Below are 21,776 nucleotides of genomic sequence, written 5' to 3'. Positions count from 1 at the left end.
CAGAACTTAAGCAGTCACCCTGTAGCCCCCTCTGCCCCCAACCCCTGGCAACTACTAATCTACTGTCTGTCTCTGTGAATTTACCTATAATTTAAAGTCATTTTTGCAATTCAGTCAAGGCATCTCTGTTAACCCTTGTGGGCAAGGCATTTGTAAGCTCTTTTTCTTCTTCCTGATTGCTTCTTTATATTACATTTTTTTTTTTAAAGCAAACACCGTCCAGACTTTTGTGGAAAGAAATTGATCGGAGATATATACAAATAAGGGTGTCCTTCTTTTTACCTCCAGAACCACTCACCGCCCTCCTCCCTGCTACTCTGTGCTGTGACCTGCATTATGGGCTCCCATGCCCTCTGGCTCTAGTTGGGTTTAGCTAAGAGGGAATCATGGCAGAGATCAGAGGGAGGGAGGACAGTGATGTCCAGTGTCATTGCCTGGCTTCACCCTGTGGATTCCCTGAGGATGACTGCATCCTTTGACTGAAGGTCCCAGCTCCTGTCAGGTAGCCCTCTCCATACCGTCCTTCAGGCCTCGTGAAGTAAGATGCCCTGTTCCTTCTAACCCAGAGTATGGCATCCCTTGTGGTTTCCTTATAACCTGCCCACACATTTCTTAATACTTCCTTTATTAAAAATCTCATCAGATTATCCTGATTTGAGGGAATCATCTGTTGCTAGCTCATGTTCAGTAAGCTCTTGTCAGCAATCCCTGATCATCTTTACATGAAATAAGTGCCTTCTTTTCCTCATCATTTTTTTTTTCTGCCTAAGTTAGGACCTCCTTGCAACACAGTCTTGTTAAAAAGTTAAAGTTGTGCCCTGGAAACTCTTTAATGGGAAAGTGTCATATTATGTGACGAGGGTACGAAGGTGGGGGACCATTCCTCAAACGCAGTCTTTTGGATGCAAGTTTTTGCATCCCATCTTGACAAACATTAATTGTCTAGAATTACTTTTATATGTAGCAGTTCACCTCTTCTACTCATTGGTAGGAAACTGGGATTTAAATTCAGCTATTGTGTATTTTTATGAAGCTTATTAACCTCTAATTTTCCAGTTCCCACTAGGCTCTTACTTGCCTGACATTGCTACTTTTCTGAACAGTCATAGGTTATGAGGGTTAGAGAACTTTTATTGAAATTTTCTATTTTTTTGATACTTTTTCCTTTTATTTCAAAACAGTCTGACAGTACTAATAATAATGGTAGTAATAACAGTAATAGTTAACATTGTTCCCTATGGGCCAGGTCCTGTTCCATGCAGCCTCTCCCTTCCCCAGGGGTAACCTCTATCCTGATTTTTAACACCATACATTATTTGGCAAAAGGAAAGTTTTAACAGGAGGGAAATTATCAATTATTGTTTAAGTATTATTATTTCCCTGAGTGCCTCTGTGATCTCTAGTTGGCCCAGTGGTTCAGACATCCTAACTTCTAAAAGGTAGTAAAGTGGAGAGTCAAGTTCACATTAGAAATTAGACCTCAAAAAATAAAATAAAATAAAATAACAAAATTAAAAAGGTTAATCATTGAGTTCAGTCTCCTTGAGGCTACGTCAGCCTCATCCTCTTCCTCCCTTGCTGTAAAAAATCCAGAAGCACCCTTTCAAATAGCCCTGAGAGTGGGAGAGGAGAGGGGAGGAGGCTGGGACACACCTACCTAAGCAGTTGTGTGAACTGTCGTTGAGGTCCCCTGAGTTTACAGGTGAAGAAAATGAGGTCTGAAGGGGGTGGTGCCTTGGGCCACATGGGAGGTGGCATGGCGAGGACCCCCTCCAGGCCTCCAGACCTGAGCCCAGCTCAGAATCACGCTGCTTCTTCCCTTAACCATGAGTCTACAGTTCTCTTTTCAGGGTCCTGAAGCGTTCTACTTTAAATTTTAAAAGAAACTCATTCACTGCCCATTAGGCTCCCCCAGATAGAAATATTGCACTTGCTGTTCCTTTAAAGCCTTAATGGGAAAGTCCTGCTTACAGAGAGACTGTTTCCTAGTTTCCATTCAGAGACATGTGCCAGGGCAGCTGCGAGTGCTCTCTCTCTCCCTCTAAACTAATGCTGGCAGAAGATGTGGTACCCTTTCCCTGTGCTGTCATTTCTTTCTACAAATAAAAAAATAAATAAATAAATTGGCATTTATTCTTCACTTTAACTGAAATAGTAGAACCGTACAAGGATATAATTTCTAATACCTTACCAAATATAGAGGCCACCAAAAAAATAGTAATATAAGTGTTTATATTTAAAGAACTTTTGTGCATGCTAATAGCCTCTTTTAAAACTTGGATCTTAAAAAAATAAAAATAAAAATAAAACTCGGATCTTTATTCATGATGTAATGCTTTTAAGAAAAATGAAAACCTAATGTGCATCCTGGGTAATGGTTGGTTGTGGTTTTATAAAATTCACATCTGCAAATAACTATAAATAACTGCTTCTTAGAATAAAAATTCAAGAAAGAAAGGAATGTTGGAGGAATAGACTCATGCGGAAAGGTCTGTCAGGATATAGATTCAGCAGGTAACAAAAACTCAAAAGTTACACTACTATCTTGAATGTGATAGGAGTTTATTTCTTGGGAGACTAAGCAACCTCTGAGGATACAGTTTCAGGAATCTACGTGTCCTCTATCGTGTGGTCCCTGCCCTTGTCTGCATGGTGGAAGATGCCACACCCGTTCTGGGCCACAGTGCATCAGCATGAAGGGGGAAGTGAGGTAGAGGAGGGCACAGCCATTCTTTTAAGACTGCATCGCATCTCACTTCTACTCACTTCCTGTTGGCTGGAACTTGGTCCCATAGTTGCACCTCACTGCAGAGGAGACTGGGAAGCATTGTCCTTAGCTGGGCAGCCGTTTGCTCAGCTGAAACATAGAAAGCTTATTACTAAGAAAGAAAGGAAGATGAGACACCAAGGAACAACTGTCAGTTTCTGTCATTTGTAAGAGGTTAAGTTAGAGCTAACAGAGAAACTTTATTACTTTCATCTGTTAAGCCCAATAAATTTATCTCTAGACCTGAGAAAATCATGTGGAAGAAAATATGTGATTGTCACCTCACAAACCTTTCTATTAAAATCTAGCAAGTCTGTGTGAAGTGATTTGGGAAATCAGTCCTTCTGAAATGAGCCCTTCTAAAATTCTGTGAAGACAATGTGAGAAAAGGCAGCACTAGGCCAGAGGTCACATGAGGTTCAACCTGAGCAGAAAAAGGCATTTCTGGGGAGCAAACTCCAGGAAGAAGAGGACAGCAGACTTCTGGGGGTGGAGCCACAGGCATCAGGCTATGTGCACTTGGCTTAGCAGCAGAACTTGGGCTATTAGAGTTGAGAGGTGGGAAGAATCAACTACCCTAGTGATGGAGGGACAACTAAAAAATCTTCGAGGGCCAAGCAGAATGCTTTAGTAGGAGGTCTCAGTTGAGGCAGATGAGGTGATAACCACCGTTGCAAATAGACACAGGGGCCACTCACTGTAAACTCCGTAGTGAGAGTGCGGCAGGACCCTGGACAGCACCGTGACCAAGCCAGGCACTGGAGAGAAACAAAGCAGGAAATGAGGGAGAAGGAAGAGAAGCCAGATGTTGTCAGTGGCCGAAGATCAAGATGTTAACACAGCAAGTTGAGCAGGACCACAAAGTTAGGTTCATGGGGAAAATTATAGCCGTTAACACCCCAGAACCACAAAGTCCTCTTAGTGGACTAAGACCTTTGGCTTCTTCCAGCTATTTTTAATGAAATTCTGCCCTGAAATTGATAAGAAGAGATGCAGGCCCTGAGGGTCTCTTAACCTTTTTTAGAACTATCACCAATCATTTTTTTTTTAAATAGACTTTGTTTCTTATAGCAGTTTTAGGTTCACAAAAAAATTGAGCTGTCCCACACACTACCTGTACCCGCACAGGCACAGCCTCCCCCTTATCAACATCCCCCTTATCTGCATCCCCACCGGAGCTGTGCATTTGTCACAACTGATGAACCCACACTGACACATCATAATCAACCCGCATCTATAGTTTACATTAGGGTTCACTCTTGGCGGTGTACCTTCTGTGGATTTGGACAGATGTTTAATGATATGTATGCACCATTATAGATACAAGTAATTAATAGATTGAGTAATTTCACTGCTCTAAAATCCCCTGTGCTCTGCCTATTCATCCCTCCCCTTCCCCTGGAAACTAATGATCTTTTTACTATCACCATAGTTTTGCCTTTTTCAGAATGTCATATACTTGTTTTTTAATTGACATATAAAATGTTGATTTATAGTGTTGTGTCAATATCTGGTGTCCAGCATAGTGAGTCAGTTGTGTGTGTGTGTGTGTATTCCTTTTCATGTTCTTTTTTTATTATAGACTATTACAAGGTATTGAATATAGTTCCCTGTGCTGTATAGTATGACCTTGTTGTTTATCTATTTTATATATAGTAGTGTGTATCTGCAAATACCAAACTCCCAATTTATTCCTTCCCACACCCTTTCCCCTCGGTAACCATAAGTTTGTTTTCTATGTCTGTGAGTCTGTTTCAGTTTTGTAAATAAGATCCAATCATTTAAGAAACATAGTGCATACAAGTGCATAGTGCATACCTGGAATATGAATGTTGTTGGCATTACTGTTCTCATCTTTACCTTATTTAAGAAATATCTTGCTTCATCTGAACTGAAGATGGTTCTCTCCCATGGAACTTTTAACCTTATGACTCAGTGAATACTGCCTGCACTTTAGCAATAGGAATGCAGATTTCCTAGTTCACCCTATCTGGGTGGTGGCTTGGTGTTAAAGATGTAGTTTGCAGAAAGACAGAGTTGTATTAATGAAGTCTCAAACACCAAAGCAGTAGAAAGTCATAAAAGTACTACAGACAATATGCAGTCTTGAAAAATGAGATGACTCAAAGTCTTGAGGTCATAATATATCAATAATTATAATAATATTCTCAGTGTATAGCACTTTATTAATTACAAAATGCTTTAACTATACATTGATTTCCACTGTAGTAAACGCTGAGGAAAAGGTACCATTTTCTAGGTAAGCAAGCAGCCTTAGAAAGTATTAGTAACTTGTCTAGGATACCATGATCAAAATATGTCCAAAAGAAGAATTAAACACAGGGGTTAAAAATCCATGTCCAGGGCTCTTTCCTGTATGACCTCTGCCTTTTCTGAGCTTTGAACGATGTCATGAGTCTCACTGTTTCATGCATTCATTGAACGACCACTTCTTGCACAACTCCTCTGTGCCAGTCATTATGCCGGACACTGAGGATGCTGTGAGGGACAAGGCACAGTCTCTGCTGTCACAGCAAGCTTGCAGTCTGGCGAAGGACACAGGCATTTGATCTACATCCGTCACAGCAAGCTTGCAGTCTGGCGAAGGACACAGGTGTTTGATCTACACTTAAATTGAGAGACATTGAGGTGTGTGCTACAACAGCAGGCGTGTAGCAGGCTGTGGGAGCACATGAGAGAAGGATCTCACCAAAACATGGTCAGGAGAGGCTTCCCAGGGGAACTGATGTTCACACGGGGTGCCCAAGGGTGAGTACAAGTTGAAGGAATGAAGAGAGTTAGGTCTAAGCTGAAAATAAAGCATGGGTGAAGATGCTTCTGAGGGAGAGGTGCCCTAGATCAGGTCCAAAGTAGGGAAAACCCAAAGGATTTACGAAGTGAACTTAGTGTAAAGCCTTCCTCTTGCTGGGCTACTTAGAGAAATCATCTGTTCATCCTTCCTTCCCTACCTCCCTCCCTCCCATCCACCCATCCATCCATCCATGTATCCATCCATCCATAGTAAGTGCTAAGATGTTTATTGAATTAATTAATTCACTTTAAAAACTTTTCTTGAGAGACCCACTATGTGCCAGGCACTTTAGAGAGCATAAAGATGCACAAGACATTATCCTAACTGATGTGAAGTTTATGTTTTAATTGAAGAGACAAATCCATGTACATATTACTGTAATCCAAGCTGGATAGAGCCAGGGTCCTAAAAGATGCCCTAAGAAGGTACCACTCACTGGACGTGGGGATGTTATATGGAGGGAAATCTAACAGAACAACACCAGACTTGAACATTCTCCACCTTTTTTGTGTGTCTGTTTGCTTATTTGCTTCATTCTGTTTTGTTTTCTGAAATTTGTCCTTCCACAGATTCTGTGGCAACAGCATCCGGACCACTACTAGTTGAAGTTGCCAAAACTCCTGGAGCCAGCCTTGGGGTGGCCCTAACTACCTCGATGTGCTGTAACAAACAGGTCATTGTCATAGATAAAATCAAATCTGCAAGTATTGCAGACAGGTGAGTGTCATAGAAAGTGCCTGCTTTTCAAAATTGCCTGTGTGTTAAAATGTACAGAGATACAGTTATATATGTATATACACAATACGTAACTCCTACATGTGCATACACACACATACACACACAAAATACGGCTCCTCTGCTAGTTTATATAAGTTTCATGCACAAAGCAAGTTACTGTTCTAGAGCTTAAAAATACACCTATCTCATCAGCCACGCTATGCTGTAATGTTGCCTCACCCAGATATTTGCTGTGGCCTTTAAAAATGGGGGGAGGGGGGACAAAGTCAAGCGGCTGAGCACATTTTCCTGCTGTGTCCTAGGGCGGTAGCCTGTTTTTGGTTTAGGGTAGCTAAGCAGATCTTTATTGTGTTCCATGCCGAGAAGTCATGGGTTTTCTTGAATTGTGAACAGTTCAATCCTGCCATCATAAAATCATATTCCTTTTTTCTTAAATAAATAAACCTGTTTTTAAAATAATGTGATCTTTAAAGAAAAGCCCTCCACTGCATTGTATGTTCATCTTAGGGTTTCACACTCTTCAAGAGTCCCTGAAAACATCATTCATTCCCACGACATGATAAAAATGCACGTTCTTTACGCTGAGTTCTTTTTCCTAATTAATCGTTTAGACTTACAAGAAGGGGGGAGGGGAAGACTACCATACCACCTAATAGGTTATTTTACAGCTTCTGGTGAGAAAATCCCCACCTCCCATGGCTGAAACACTCCAAGTGCATCCACATGGAATCTTATTTTTAGATGGAAGGGATGGCTTGAAATGCCTTTTTTTGTCTTGAGAAATAGACTATTGTCACTGTGGACTATTGAACGCCCAAACCCCCTGCCTGTTTCCAGTCCTCTTCTCCATGTGCCTTGGCTCTGCCTGGTGAACCTCCAACTCCGATGGAAGGGGAAGGGTGTAGCTCAGGGGTAGAGTGTGTGCTTGGCATGCACAAGGTCCTGGGTTCAATCCCCAGTACCTCCATTAAAAAGATAATAAATAAATTAATTAAAAACCTTAAGACCTTCCCCCCCCCCCCAAGAAAAAACCAAACACAACTCCAGTGCAATCACCTGTGACATCCCCTAAAGTGGTCAGTCTACAGCTCCACTGTGGTCTTAACTGCGTTCAGCCCTTGAACAGTGATGTCCCCTGCCCAGGCGTGCTCTCCAGTTCAATGGTGCAGGATGGTTTAATCATCTCCCTCCACTTCTTTTCCCTTCTTCAGAGAGGTAAGCAGTTTAAGTAGCTGTCCACTCGGCTAGTACGTCAGGATGCTATTTATCAACTCCTATCTATTGATATAAAAACCTAGGAGGAAAAATCACAGAGAATAGTCAAGGGGAGACCTTTTCCTGTTCTTCCCTCTGCTCTGCTCACTTCCCCTCAACTTTTGACACTACCCTCCTCCAAATAATATATCTTTATGAAGGAGAAGAGAAAAACATTTCCTTTATTTTTTTCTGTATTTTCTAGAAGGCTTTACATTCCTGTTCATACGCAAGGTGCTTAAACATCTGACAGGTGGAGTTTCCTATAATATGCAAACCCTTCCCTTTTTTCTTAAGTAAAATGAAAACTGTGTGAAGTTTTCACTATGAAGGGCATGAAAGTCGTGATCTGAAGAGGAAGGCATTTCATCGTACTGACACTTTACCCTTCCCGTAGATGTGGTGCTCTACATGTGGGCGATCACATCCTGTCCATCGACGGAACCAGCATGGAGTACTGTACGCTCGCAGAAGCCACCCAGTTCCTGGCAAACACCACCGACCAGGTCAAGCTTGAGATTCTGCCCCATCACCAGACCCGCCTGGCCCTGAAGGGACCTGATCATGGTGAGAGGATCCATCTGGATAAATCTCTTTTATCTTCCCCTTGCAATGATTGCTTCTGCAGCAGAGTTAGAAGGCAGCGAGACACTGAGTTTAATTCTGCTTTTGTCATTTCTTTTTAAAACAACAGGTGATCTTTGTTAACTCGTCTTCATCTTCCAAATCCCTTTTCCCAAGCCGCAGGTAATTTACTTTAAACCCCCAAATTGAGGAAAGAAGCATTGTTTGAAATAGAATTTTCAGGCTTGTACTATTTGATTTTTTTTTTCAAGCCTTTGGTGCAAATTGAGTGTGGAGAGAAGGGAAATCATTTGACTTCCTGTTATTTCTATGACATTTCCACTCTGCTTAGAGGAGAATAAAGGCAAATAGTAAAACTCTCCCTTTCTAAAAATAGCTATAAAGTGAGTATTAATGGCAGACCCTTCAAATATCTGGAGCAAAAACACAGTTGCATGAGGGATGACTGTCTCTACATTTTCACTGCTTGCCAGAGTAGTTTTTACCATAGGATGGAGAACAACCTTTCTGGCCAAGTATTTTTCCTGGGAGTATCAGAATATTTGACTACACGCATGCGATAACAAGTGTCACCCAAGGGAATCTGCATTTTCACTGTCTTGAAGCTCACAGATATGCTCGTTGAGTATTTGTATAGCATCCCACCTGGGCATCTTTAAATAAAGCCTGGTGCAAGAGAGAGGACTTTGAGCCCAAAGTCAAATAAAGAAAGACTCTCCAGCAGAGTCTTTGTTCCAGCCCCTCCTCCCTCCTTTTCCTTAAACTGAGCACCGTCCTTTTTTATTCCTTGAGACCAAATCCTTGAAACCTCACTAGTACTACCAGGGCATTCTAGAGGCAAACACACACACATTTCTGTATGTTTAGCTGGAGAGAAGAATTTTCTCTGGAACTTAAATTTTGCTGACGAGGAGGTCACTTGTATCCTACGTCTCCCACCGACTAAAACACAGCGCACTTTTCCACAGTTTGAAAAAGAAAGAGGGACCAAATAATTTTCATACTGAATGAGTCAGCTGGATGCAACCTTTTTTAATTAAATGGAGCTTAGACAGCCCTGGAGCTAATGAAAATCTCTAGTACAGCATTCCCTTTATCAGATTTTAATTTTGCACTTTGGAGTAAAGAAATGAGGCAGCCTGGGCAGGTTATAGACAGAAATTCAGCCTCATTTGAGTGGAAATGATAAGGCGTGTGATTCGTGGAGATGTTCAGTTCCTGTCAGGGGGCTGTGGGAGCCTTTCCCACTCACTGGCTGAGGAGAGAGATTTCTAAAACTGTTAAATTCCTTCTCAATTAATCTGAAGTCATGACTGGACTTGGAGCACAGCAGGTGTCATGGTGCACACGGCACAGTGCTTTTTCAGCATGAGATTTTGTTTGGTAAATTCTGGTATCAGCGAATCAGAAATGTGAATAGACCCTATAAAGCTGTCATTGTCTTTAGCAACCTCATTTCCCCCACCTTTTATTTGCCTTGCATACAAATCATAAATAGTTCAGATAGTTTCCACTCATGAAATATTAACTATCTTTACCTGCCAAGACAGTTTGAGAAGATGAATTTATATACTAAAATGGATGGAGACCAAGAACTAATTTTTTTTTGTCTTCACTGTGGAAAACCTCATGTCATTTTTTATTTTTCAAAGGGGTGAAGAGCTGGTAGTTTAAGTGATTCTAGCTTCCACTTCTGACCCTATCATCCACTTTTGTTGAAAGTTGTTCACCATCTTCCTTATCTAACATACAGGCATCTCCCCACATTTCATGTTAAAATCAGATTTGTATTTCCAAGAAGGAGTAAATATTGGTTCTTAAACATAATTAAATCCCAGTTAAGAAGGAGAAAAAAATACCCCCAAAATGTTAGGATGTTTATAATTCTCAAACTTCTGTTTTGGTATGTAGTAGAATTGGTTTACATAGTTCTACCCTTTTTCCACAAGAAAGTGCTGGTTATTTTTTCAAGACCTCTGATGGCTAAACAGCACATCTCTCATCCTATGAGTGGATGGAGATATAACATTTCCCAGATTTTGCTTAGCAACAAAGCATTCACAAAGTATTTTCAGGGAAATATAGAAATGGGCACATCAATCAGGAATAGATTAACTGTGCCAGTTGCTGGTGAGTAGCAGCATGTGAAAAACCAGCAAGAATGAGTTTTTAAAGAAGTCAGAAATTGTTCCCATGAAGGGTCTTTGGGAGACATAGTCATGACTGAAGGAAACTGAGACTTTGGAAAAGAAAATGTGAGCAGAGTCATGAGGTAGGATACATTCAGAACGAGGAGGACTTCCATTCCTGAGCTCTGGGAGGAACCATCAGAGTAGCTGTTGCCTACACCCTTCACCTCCCGGACAGGACAAGAGGGTGCAGTTAGAGGGGAGAACAAACAGAAGTACCTTCCATACCTCTTACAGTTTCAGCCATGATATCACCATGGACTGAGAGGGAAGACATTTTATTTTCACCTGCTGTTCATTTATCTGTGACAAAGGACTTGGGAAGACACAGTGTAGTGTGCTGGCTGAGGGCAGGGACTCACAGTCAGACTCTCAGAACTTTCATTCTGGCTCCACCACTTGGGAACTCAGCAAGTTACCCAACTTTTCTATGCCTCAGTTTCTTCGTCTGCAGATGGGCGTTATAATAATACCTACCTCACAGGTATATTACAAGTATTTTCTGAGATAATTAATGTAAAAGCACTTAGCACAATGCCTGGTTTATAGTGAGTACTCAGTGAATAATGACTGTTATTATCAGGACCATTAAATGGGGGAATGCAAATGAATGTTTTTTGCAAAATGAAAGGGCATGCCAAAAATGTAACATTTTTAAACTGAAATACTTGCCTAATATATGAGTATCGAGTACACCACGATAAAACAATAGATTTAAGGTGCACATTCAAAACAGGCAGTAGCTGTCTTCTCTGACCAACATAATTTGCTGAACGCCTTTGTACTCGTTATCCATGGCATACGGTTTTGTGCATTATCTTATATAAATTTTGTCTCTTAATTATTTCGTACGTATGACGATTTAGACCCCAGTAGTAGTTCAAAGTCAAAGTAAGTGTCATGACCTGCCTGCCTGCCAGAAATGGGGCAGTGCTGGGTACACAGTCAGTGGTCAATAACACCTTTCTTATTATGCTATTAATTGGGCTTGACAGTGCTCAGAAATGCACAGTAATTTTCAAAGCACTCCGTAAAGTACTGGGCCAAAAAGTGAGTGTAGGATTCTGAAGTGCACTCACTAGACCTCATTTGAAACCCAGATGGTACTTTATAAAGAGTACGATGGAGTGGCTGTGGCTGTGGGTGCAGATTAGACAGACCCAGCAATGCTGGTATCTTGCTCCAAGTCTTCTTGTACACCCCAGAGTGGAATGGGGATGGTGAAAGAGAATCCACCAGGGACCTCCCCTGCAGTGCTCTTTCTCAAAAGGAAAATGCTGCTGCAATGTAGACATGGACTTGCAGGCCGATATTCCTATTCATTCATGCATGCATTCATTCATTTGTTCATCAGTCATTACATTGTATACCAGGCACTGTTCTAGTTGCTACGATTTACCTAGTGAGCAGGACAAACAAAGTAGATTCCTGTTCTCATGGAATTTACAGTCCAGTATAGAGAGATAAACATTACAAGTATATAAAATAAATATAAATCACTTCAATAAAAAAATTTAAAAATTATTTTTGAAAGTATATTAAATAAATAAAGCCATTTCAGACAGCAGTAAGTGCTATGAAGAATATAAAACAGCAATAGGATAGCATGGGAGAGGGCAGCTACTTCATCTGGGGAGGTCAGAACGACTTCTCTGAGGATGTGGCCCCTGGGCAGAGACCTGAATGATGGGAAGAAGCCAGCCGTGCATACAAATGGAAGAAGAATATTAGAGATAGGAAGACTAGGAAGTGCAAATGCCCTGAGGCAGAAAGCAGCCTGGCTGGTTCTAAGACAGGACAGAAGACCAACATGACTAAAGCAGGCAATGATGAGAGGAGTGTTAGGTGATGAAGCTGGAGAGATAGTAGGGCTCACATTTGATTCTCTTTGTAATGGTAGATGGGAGTCACATAACCTAACTTATGTATTTGAAAGATCACTCTGTGTTCTGGATGCTGGAAGATGGGTATGTAGGAGATGAACTCAAAACTAGAAACAGCACTGGGTAGATGGAAAGGGCCAGACGGCTTAGAGCTACAACATTATGGTGGCCATACAAGTGTGCTGCAGATTTCTGAAATGTTCTCTAAACTTAAGCGTCCAGTGAGTGAAATTTGTAGCATGAGAGATACCTCTGTTTCCTTTAAAAAGTTATTCATTGGCAAGTAGATAGAAAGGAGGCAGAATCGATGCTATTAATAACAGCATTGGTTTTTATTCTGTGTACTAGCATCATGCTAAGCACCTTAGGTGCGTAATTCGCACAGGTGAGCAGTGGGATAGATGCTTTCATGATCCCCATTTGACACAGAACAAAATGGAAGCTTAGAGAGCTTGAGTAACTGGCCAGGGTCATATAGAGAAGACGGGCTGGAGCTGGAACAGAAGCCAGGTTGCCTCAGCCCACAGGGGTCTTTCCGTGCTAGCATTCTTGTTCTCATTCTGTCTCATCCCAGAAAGGCTCTGAAGTGGTTGATGAGGCTGATACCATGGATGGTATAGTTTAAACTCATCTAAATAAACCTCCTTTAACTACTTAGAGAGTATTTGCGCTCACTACCTGAATAAATACTGCAAAATAATTCTCACGCAAGGCATCTAACATTAGAATCATGTCAGTAGAAGGAGATATAAGTTCGTATTTTGTTTTTCATTCTTTAATGTAGGTCAATGAAAACTTTCATATCAGACCTAGTAACAAACATACAAGTGCTCGTATTTCAGAACACCAGGTAGAAAATCAAACCTAAACAATATTGAAATTAGAATGGAAACATGATGTACATTTTTTAAAAATAAAAGGGACATCAAAATTTTGAAATTAACTTTACTAAAATGTCATGGTATCTTAAGGAAATATAAAAACATTTGAAATATTTTAATAATGAAATAGCTCTCAAATGTAAATACATTTTTAAAAAATACCCTCAAAATCATTGAGACTTTTATTTTCTTATTAGGGTATAGATAAGATCCTGATATTGATAGATGATTAGAGTGGTTTATTGTTGAGAAAAATCAAGTTCCGATGATGAATAATAGTGTAATTAAAACGTCAGAGCAGTAAATCGTGACGTGGGACTTGAATCAGGAGCCAGTGTGATTTACTGATCTTTTCTTTTTCTCAAAACAAGTGATACTAACTGACCAAGATTTGCAAATCTTTAATTACTAATCTTGTGCCATAGATCTTTGTGGGGGTGACTTTTAAGTTAAAAAAAATTTTTTTTTAATCTCTGCTGTGAAACACGGGGGGAGATTAGAGACTGATTCAATCGTCATCTTAAAAGGAGACCAAATGGGCTGGGGAGAAATATGCGTTCTTCTTGGGAAGATGAAAAGTTTCCATCCCTGATGTTAATCATTGGTTTTGCTGACCTCTGAGAGAAGGGCAAAGCCAGTATTTTTTTTTTTTTTTTTTTGCAAGCAGCTTTTATTTTTTGTTGTTGTTATGCTTTTTATTTGTGCAATTCAGTTACTTTTTCCTTTTTTTGGTTCTTTGTTTGTTTGTTTGTTTTCTGATTTCTCATCATCACATCATATGGGCAGTGAAAATTCAGAGGAGCGACAGGCAACTTACCTGGGATTCCTGGGCCAGCGGCCACTACAGCCTTCACACCTACCATCACTATAACACGTACCACCCTGACCATTGCAGAGCGCCCGCCCTGACTTTCCCGAAAGCGCCTCCTCCAAACAGCCCTCGTAATGTTCCAGGCTTTCTCCTCCTGCTCTTTTGTTTAATTATATTCTTCTCACTCCTTCTTTATTTGATTCATACCGTATTTGGCTTCATGGGGTGTTGTGTGCTTTCTTTTTCTTTTTCTTTTCTTTTCTTTTTTTTTTTTTTTTTTTTTTGTACTAGCAACTTAACATTTCTGATGTCTAGTAAGTTTTTCTTTTCCATCCAAAAGCATTTGTTGTTAGGAAGGGTTGTAAATGTTCAGAATGCTTTATGTGGGGTCGGGAAATAACACTGCAGAATATTATAGGGAGTACAGTGTTATCAGATCTTCTTTGTGTATGTGGAACCACTTGTGAAATTCATGTCAGAAAATATCTGTGAAAATGAGATTACGTATCTGATGCATCAAGTTGCCTGTGGAGAAACCTAATGTTTACTTTTTTTGTCTAAAGCAAAATTCCTAGAGCCTCTCTGTTCCTTGGTATTTATAAGGATCATGCTGCTTCTCAAGCATTTCTGGGCACTTTTAACTCAGATTCTAAAGCGTGGTCTCCATGGCTGCTGACACCTGGCCTCTGACTGGTTGGGGTACTTACTAGCCATGGCTGTTCATCCTGTCTGTCTTTCTGGATTGTTACTGGCTGGCAGGTGTGGCAGGCTCACACCCCACCTGCGAATGCTCTATGCCAAGTCTTCGCTCTCTTACAGCAGCTCTGGTGTCTTCATCCTTCTCTCCTACCTCCATGAGTGCATACAGCCTGAGTTCCCTGAACATGGGGACTTTACCTCGAAGCCTCTACTCCACTAGCCCGCGTGGAACCATGATGAGGAGGAGACTGAAAAAGAAGGACTTCAAAAGCTCATGTAAGTGAAATGTTAGCCAATGTCATTTGGCAGGTGGGTGTGTTGGAGTCTTTGATATAAGGAATCCAATGGGAAGAATGTTTTAGGGGGCCCAAATGATCAGGTAGACGCTAAGTAGCTCACAGCCGCTGCCATGTGCTGAGGACCATTGAAGTGATATCCATTATCTGCGTGATAATGCTTGCACCAAATACAATTTTAGATTGAATTGGTTTGTTCATACTACCTTTACCTACAACTTTTTCATTGAGATTTTTTTCCTGCTCTTTTGATCTGATAAAATAACCAAAGATGTGATTTTTTTTCTCTAAGATTCCTTCCTTATATTTTGGGTACATTTGGACATGAAACCTTTGTTCTTAGTTTCTTATTCACTCTAAAGCAATTTTTTTTTTTGAAAACTAGGTACTGCTTTTGATAAGTATAAGAATCCCATGCATTTGTTTAATATTATTATAAATTTAATATTAAATTATATTTCATGAACCTCCCCCTGCAAAAAAGGCAATGGTAAGTTTGAACGTGTCTCCTCAAACTGTATCTCATTCCCCTTGAAAATGGGTCTTTTCAGACTATATCTCATTCCCCAAGATTCTAATGCTTTCCCCTGAAACCTACCCTACTGAAAATCACTAGTCTAACATGTGTTTCTGTGGCCCACTCCAGCCTCAGGAAGATTGCTCATCTTTACAACAAGCATCCTAGAATCTAGGAATTTCGACCATGATTCTTAGAAATACAATCTTCTGGGGCAGCCAAGTGCATTACAGACTAGGCAATACTAGGAAGATGTGGTTGGCTACTTGCTTCTGGATAGCTGGTTGTACATCTAAAGAAAAGGGTGGTTGGATGCCTTAGGGAAAAGGGGAAGAAGCACACATCACTGCTAGATTTTTCTTTTGTGGGGGTGGGAGAGCAAATCATAATCTCTCATCATAATCACATAAGTTTTGAAGAAAGAGAACACCTATCTTTCCAACCAGACCTAATCATAGTGTAGAGCGGTGTATTTCTTGTTTTGGGAAGAAGCCGTTTCCCGGAAAGAAGCTAAAAGAAGATGGGGTCTCTCCTGTGCTTACCGTGGGGATACAGTAAGGAACACTCTTAAGTTACGTGAACAGAACAAAACCCAGGTACTCCGAGGCTGGTATTAAGGAGAAAATGTTCTTGTGAGAAGGGGTGGTTGGACCTGTTGGCTCTGCAGCTTGTTCGCCAGAGATTCATCTTCACAGGTGGATCTGTCGCCAGTTCCACCAGTGCCACCATTAGTGTGGGAGACCAGCCATCACCCACACTGGGAAAGGGTCCCTTCATGTTACAGGAACCTGAAGGTTTCCTTAAAAAGAAAACCATCGCATACCACCATTATGGTGTATTCAGGATTTTGACATGCATATCCCTTCAGATATAAGGAGATTTGTCATCTTCAGTCCATGTAAATGGAAGGAAGCTTGAGTAGTCAAAAGAACAAGGACCTTCTAGAGTGTCATGTATTTCTTAGCTGACACTAGAGAGTAAATTATTTACTCTTGGGAGAAATTGATTGAAGGCAGCATAGTGAACTGGTTATGAGCACAGACTCTGGAACCAGCCTGTGTGGGCTCTCACCCCAGTGTCATCACTTTCTAGCTATGGGACCTTGAGCAAGTTTCTTAAGGATTCTACACCTTGGCTTTCTTAGCTACAAAGTGGGGGTAATTATAGTTTACCTCATTGGTGAATTGTGAAGATTATATGAAAATGTATGTATATTCTTACCACCAAAAGGAACAAACAGGAGGAGAAACACACTCTAGACTACATATTCATATATATATGTGAATAATGATGTAGTCTCATATAATCTTCACAATTACCCAATGGAAATAAGTACTGTAATTATATATATACTACATATAGCATATACATGCTAGACCAGTACTTGATAGCATTAAGTAAACAGTAAGCACTGTTTAATTGTTAGCGGTTTTGAATAGTATAAGTGTTTGCTATTATCATGCCTGACTCTGAGTTGTCATGTGTCATCTGTTAACACTGGGCTCGAACTCAGGCGTTTTCCACAGTGGTTACACTTCGGCAGAATACGTAGGTTGAGTCTTGCATCTAAGGCCTCGGGATTCGTGCTGAACATTTGTGTATGAAATCTGTCATGCAAAATCACGTGCAGCACTGCCTCCTGAGAGGGGACAGGCTAGCAGCCCTCAGCAGGGAAGAGCAATTAAAACAAATGCATTCACGTTTGTACTCCTGCTTGGATGGCGAACCGTTTGTTTGTGTTAGGTAAGGCTGCCGTGCTGGTCGGGGACATGAGCAACTACAAGTGATGATCCGTTTGGCTATCTCAGGTTGATGTTTATGCGTCCTGAATTTTGTAGTAGGAAACAAAGCTGAGGCCGCGCTGTCACCGATACCCGTAACCAACTCATAAATTCTCTCTTAAATCAGCACGTTACTCTCCCACATAGTAGAAATATAAGAGAAACTTGGTTCTAGAAAATTCTTGCTACTTGTGTTTGCTGTGGACATTAGCCACTAGGGTTCCACTGACCATATACCTACCAGAATTTGTAAACGTGACTCAGAAGATCAATTTATATTTTAATTGAACAGTGAGGTCCAAAAACCTATACACATTTTTGCTCACTTCAGAAAGACCTAAAAAATAGTTCTCCAAAGTCAGGAAAAAACTGAGGGTTTAGCTTTTGGAGGTTTTGAATTGTTTGTTTGTTTGTTTGCTTGCTTAAGCCTGGTATGGTCACATTAGACATAAAGGTTTCCCAAATAACTGGTAATAAAACCTTTATTGCCACTCTCTCTGCCGTGGTTTATTTCCATCACTTCATTTCTTTATTCTGTGCCACCATTTGCTGCCCTCTTTCTAGTACTTATGTTTCTATAGCAACCAGGCCATTTGTATGGGTGGTGAATCACAGCAAAGTCACAACAAATATAAAAAAATCTCTTTGCTGTATTGGTGATGAGTTGAGGCCAGAGCCTACAAAACAGAAAAAATTCTTGCATATGTTTCTAGTGCAAAGGAAGGACATGGGAAAGAATGAAATCGTCTCACATAAATATTAAGACATTCTGTGTCATTGACCAAGGCTGGAGATATAGGAAGTCTGTAACAACATGTCACAAGGATTAGATGAGGGAGGTGCCATGTTTGTGTCACAGGGAGCATGGTACATACCCCAGCACTGGGTTTTCAGGAGTGTCACAAAGCCCTGGGAGGGTAGCAGAGCCGTGTCACAGAGGGAACCCTCTTGTCACCTCTTCCAGAATCTCACTGACCTTTCCCCCGCAGCCTGATCTGCCCCTTTTTCTGCCATGGAGACCAGGGCCCCTTCTGGAACCCCCTCATCCCCTGTGGTGGCGGGGCATGACTGCATGACTGAGCAGCGGATCTGGCTGGTCCCCCCTGCTTCCTGCTCCTGTGCACAGAGCCAGGGCAGACTCTTGCCTGTTCCCAGTCTGTCTGGATTGCAGCCACGGGTAGAAGTTAGAACACATTCCCAGAATGAGCTTTGCCTCTTCTGTGGTCCTCATGTACAGCTAGCGAGGGCAACACTGAAAAGAGCTGAAAGGAAGAGAATGAAAAAACCTAACAATTTTTGTCCCTTCCACCGACCCCTGAAAAAAGAATGGAAGACAAAGGCAGCCCGTGGTAAGCTTTTTTTTTTTTTTTTTTTCAGTGGAGGTACTGGGGATTGAACCCAGGACCCCTTGCATGCTAAGCACATATTCTACCACTGAGCTATACTCTCCCCACCACGGTAAGCTTTTTATAAATGACCATGCATGGAGCCCTGGCAGGGGACAGCTCAAGGGCTGCCCCCTCACGCCATTTGGATCCTGCAATTTGGAGAAGGGAGCTGCTGGCCGCTCCCACTGTCTCCTGAACCGAAACATGTGATGCACAGTGTGTTGGGGCCACAGCAGGTAGACTCTAATGTGGAACACTTTAATGAGAGACAGGTCTTAGATGAAAGGATCAAATCATGGCAAACACAGCATATTAATAAGTCTCTGAGGTCCATTTCTCTCTATACTTTTTAAATACTTTTCATATCTGACAGTAAACCTCACAGCTGTCTAAATTAAGGAAACATTTGGCAGATTTTTAAACTTTAGGAGCTAACAAGTTGTCGTTGGTTCCTCTCCCTTCCTTACAGTAGGAAAAAACAAGAATTGACAAAAACATAGGGCCATTTTTCTGCAGATGCCTCCAAATGGGAGTGGAAACAGGACAGAGCAGATGTGAATCCTGAGCACAGCCTGGGCGCACGCCAGTTAGCAGTACTCAGACACAGCATGTCAGCAGTTAGTCTTTCCATCCTCGCCTGTGAGCAGAACGGGGCACTCCTCAGGCCAGAGCCAGGACCTTGCAGAAGTATCTGCTCCTGAGGGGATTCATCATACAGACTTTTAAACTACAAGGTTATATTTCATAGATCACTTTTATTTCCTTCTGCTGGTCTACCACACACATGAATGAGGCAGGATAATCAAGCTCATCGTGTTCTCCTCCAAGTAATACTGGTGGTTTTTCCTTCTGGCCCATCATCTTTAAATCTGCGGTTTATCTTTTTCATATCTGGTGGTAATTTTCAAGATTTTAACGTGTGTGAGTATTCAGTATTTGCAATTTCAAATGAAATTTTACTGTTTCTAAGAACAGATTCTAGTATGTCAGAAGACTTTCAGAGTTCGTGGTAAAATCCTAGACTTTTTAAATATAATCTTATATTCGTCATAAAATTATAAAAGCAATATTTAATACATTTTTAATTCTAAGTTAAATGTCTTAATAATTTCTCTCACCTCAACTTGCCTCCAGATAGAATTTATAGATTAGTAATACCAATAGTGAATTAATACTTTATTCCTACTTTTAAAACCTTCTAGAGAATGAAATTTCTCACCTATCTTCTTTAACTGTTCCAGAAAAATGGAGCAAGCTTCTTCTTTGAGAGGGTCTTCTCACTGTATCTAAACTATTCCCTCCTGGTACTAGTAAGTTGGTTTATTCCTTCTTGATTCTTTCTTAGTGGAGAGGGTAATCAGCCTACTTAATATTCAAAAATAATTCTTAACTCCAATTAAGTAGTCCAAAAATCTATATCAAATTGGAATCACCAATGGAAAAGAATATTAATGTGAATCTGTAGAAAGATTCATAGAAAGTAAATTATTCCTGTTGAAGTTCAAAAAGTTTCACTATGAAGAAGAGTGGCAGTCATCTGTCAAACAGGTGATGTTCCAATATTATATTCCTGCCTCCTATGTGTACTAACTGGAAGGAATTACAACTCTCCAGATCCTTACTGACAGGAAATGGTATTTTCTACTGGTTTTGTACCACCAACAACAAAGTGTATGACCTAGAGAGCAATCAAAGTACAGTTGGTATCAGTAAAGTCACAATAGAAAACACGATCTGAGTTAGTATGTGATAGTTCATGTGTCAGGTCTTGGAACTGGAGGCCACCATCTGTAAAAAGCTTAGGACAGGAGGCTACCTTCACCCCCTCATGCAGGCTGCTTTAACCTCAGTGACCTTAATCCTTCTGGGAAAGCACAGTGGCGGTGCTTCTTCAGAAGTAGATTTTCCTTACTCCCCCTGGACAAGTGATCCACTTCACCATCCTCTGCCATGTCAGCTTCAACGCTAGAATGATCTATGTGATAGAAAACCTGGGGGCCTGAAGAACAACGTCTAGTTCCTTAACAACATCTAATTTCAGAATCTATATCAAGTGTTAGTTCCAAAAACGAGAATGTATTCATTGCTCATGTATTTAGCATCCATTGAATATTCCAGGTGCTGGGATTTCAGAGAGGAAAAGATCTGGTCCCAGTTTTAAAGAACTCAGGGTTAAGTGGAGAGACAGGCAGGCAAACACAAACCTGATAAATGCTGAAACAGGACCATGTATTAGAAATGTGGAAGTACAGAAAAGTAAGTAACTAATTCCATCTCGATAAGTTGGGGAAAGGGACATTGAAAACCCTGGGGAAGGGCTAACGAGGCAGAGGGCACCGCAGGTATGAAGGCGCAGAGGTACAATAGCGGACCTGGAGAACACAGCCCAGGAACCGAGCACAGAGGCACATGAGACCGGACGGGCAGGAGAAAGTGAACTTCAGAAGGATCCTGCATACTCTGCTAGATTGGAGTTTGTTCTGTAGGAAAGAGGGAGCCATTAAAAAAGTTCTAAATGGGGAGGTGACCTTTGCATATTAGAAAAGCCACTCTGGTAGCAATTTGGAGGCTGTTAGTGTAAGACAAGAGGTGAGGACGCTGGTTGGAAGCCTGGATAATAATATCTCCTAGCAAAGATGAGGTTCCACTCTAGGGGAGTAGATAGGTTGGGGCCTCATCATAACGAGAGAGTGAATCTGGCAATAATACGTAAAAAGCACTGGACATGAGAGGGCCCAGAAACATATGTATTAGCATAATTGGAATAATAAATTGAATGTAATGAAAGTAATGAAAGGCTGAATTAAGGCATTGGCAATAAGAAGGGGGAAGAGGGTTATACAAGATATATTTTAGTGATCATCCTGAAAGAACTTAGCAATTGATTGAATTTGCGGCTGTGAGGAGTTGTGAATCAAAGGCTACTTTGAGATGTCAAGCCTAGAGGATCATAAACACAATGATCCCATTCATAGGAATAGGGGTGGCAATGAGAAAGAGAAGATGGTTAGCTCAGTTTGAAGATGCTGAGTGTGACGAGTCACTGAGATATCTTTGTGGGTGGGACATCAAGAAAATTCATCACTGTCTCCTGTGAGAAACCAGAGAGGTAGACGTGAGAAGGTACACAAGAGGTCATATGATAGGTGGTGTTGGAAGTGAACGGGGGAAGAAT

The 21,776-nt window shown here is 41.0% G+C and overlaps 1 protein-coding gene and 1 non-coding gene across 9 annotated transcripts in view; both read left to right on the top strand.

Moving 5' to 3' along the window:
- GRIP1 (glutamate receptor interacting protein 1) overlaps window positions 1-21,776 on the top strand; it is a 615,139-nt gene that overhangs the window by 499,239 nt on the left and 94,124 nt on the right. For 2 of the 8 annotated variants that reach the window (XM_074375090.1, XM_074375088.1), the window contains exons 8-11: window positions 6,149-6,296; window positions 7,969-8,138; window positions 13,896-14,051; window positions 14,743-14,895. In XM_074375090.1, the coding sequence (XP_074231191.1) occupies window positions 6,149-6,296; window positions 7,969-8,138; window positions 13,896-14,051; window positions 14,743-14,895 (627 nt within the window). Of the gene's footprint in view, window positions 1-6,148; window positions 6,297-7,968; window positions 8,139-13,895; window positions 14,052-14,739; window positions 14,896-21,776 lie in introns of all 8 variants that reach the window. The other 6 variants (XM_074375089.1, XM_074375087.1, XM_074375094.1 and 3 more) reach the window with 3 other exon arrangements.
- Window positions 7,211-7,284, top strand: TRNAA-GGC (transfer RNA alanine (anticodon GGC)). The gene has a single exon. It is a non-coding gene; the product is annotated as a tRNA-Ala (tRNA).

The sequence above is a fragment of the Camelus bactrianus genome, chromosome 12 (genome assembly GCF_048773025.1).
Source record: "Camelus bactrianus isolate YW-2024 breed Bactrian camel chromosome 12, ASM4877302v1, whole genome shotgun sequence".
Classification (NCBI taxonomy): domain Eukaryota; kingdom Metazoa; phylum Chordata; class Mammalia; order Artiodactyla; family Camelidae; genus Camelus; species Camelus bactrianus.
Note: the sequence above shows the minus strand (reverse complement) of the source record. Positions and strands in the feature narration are given on the sequence as shown.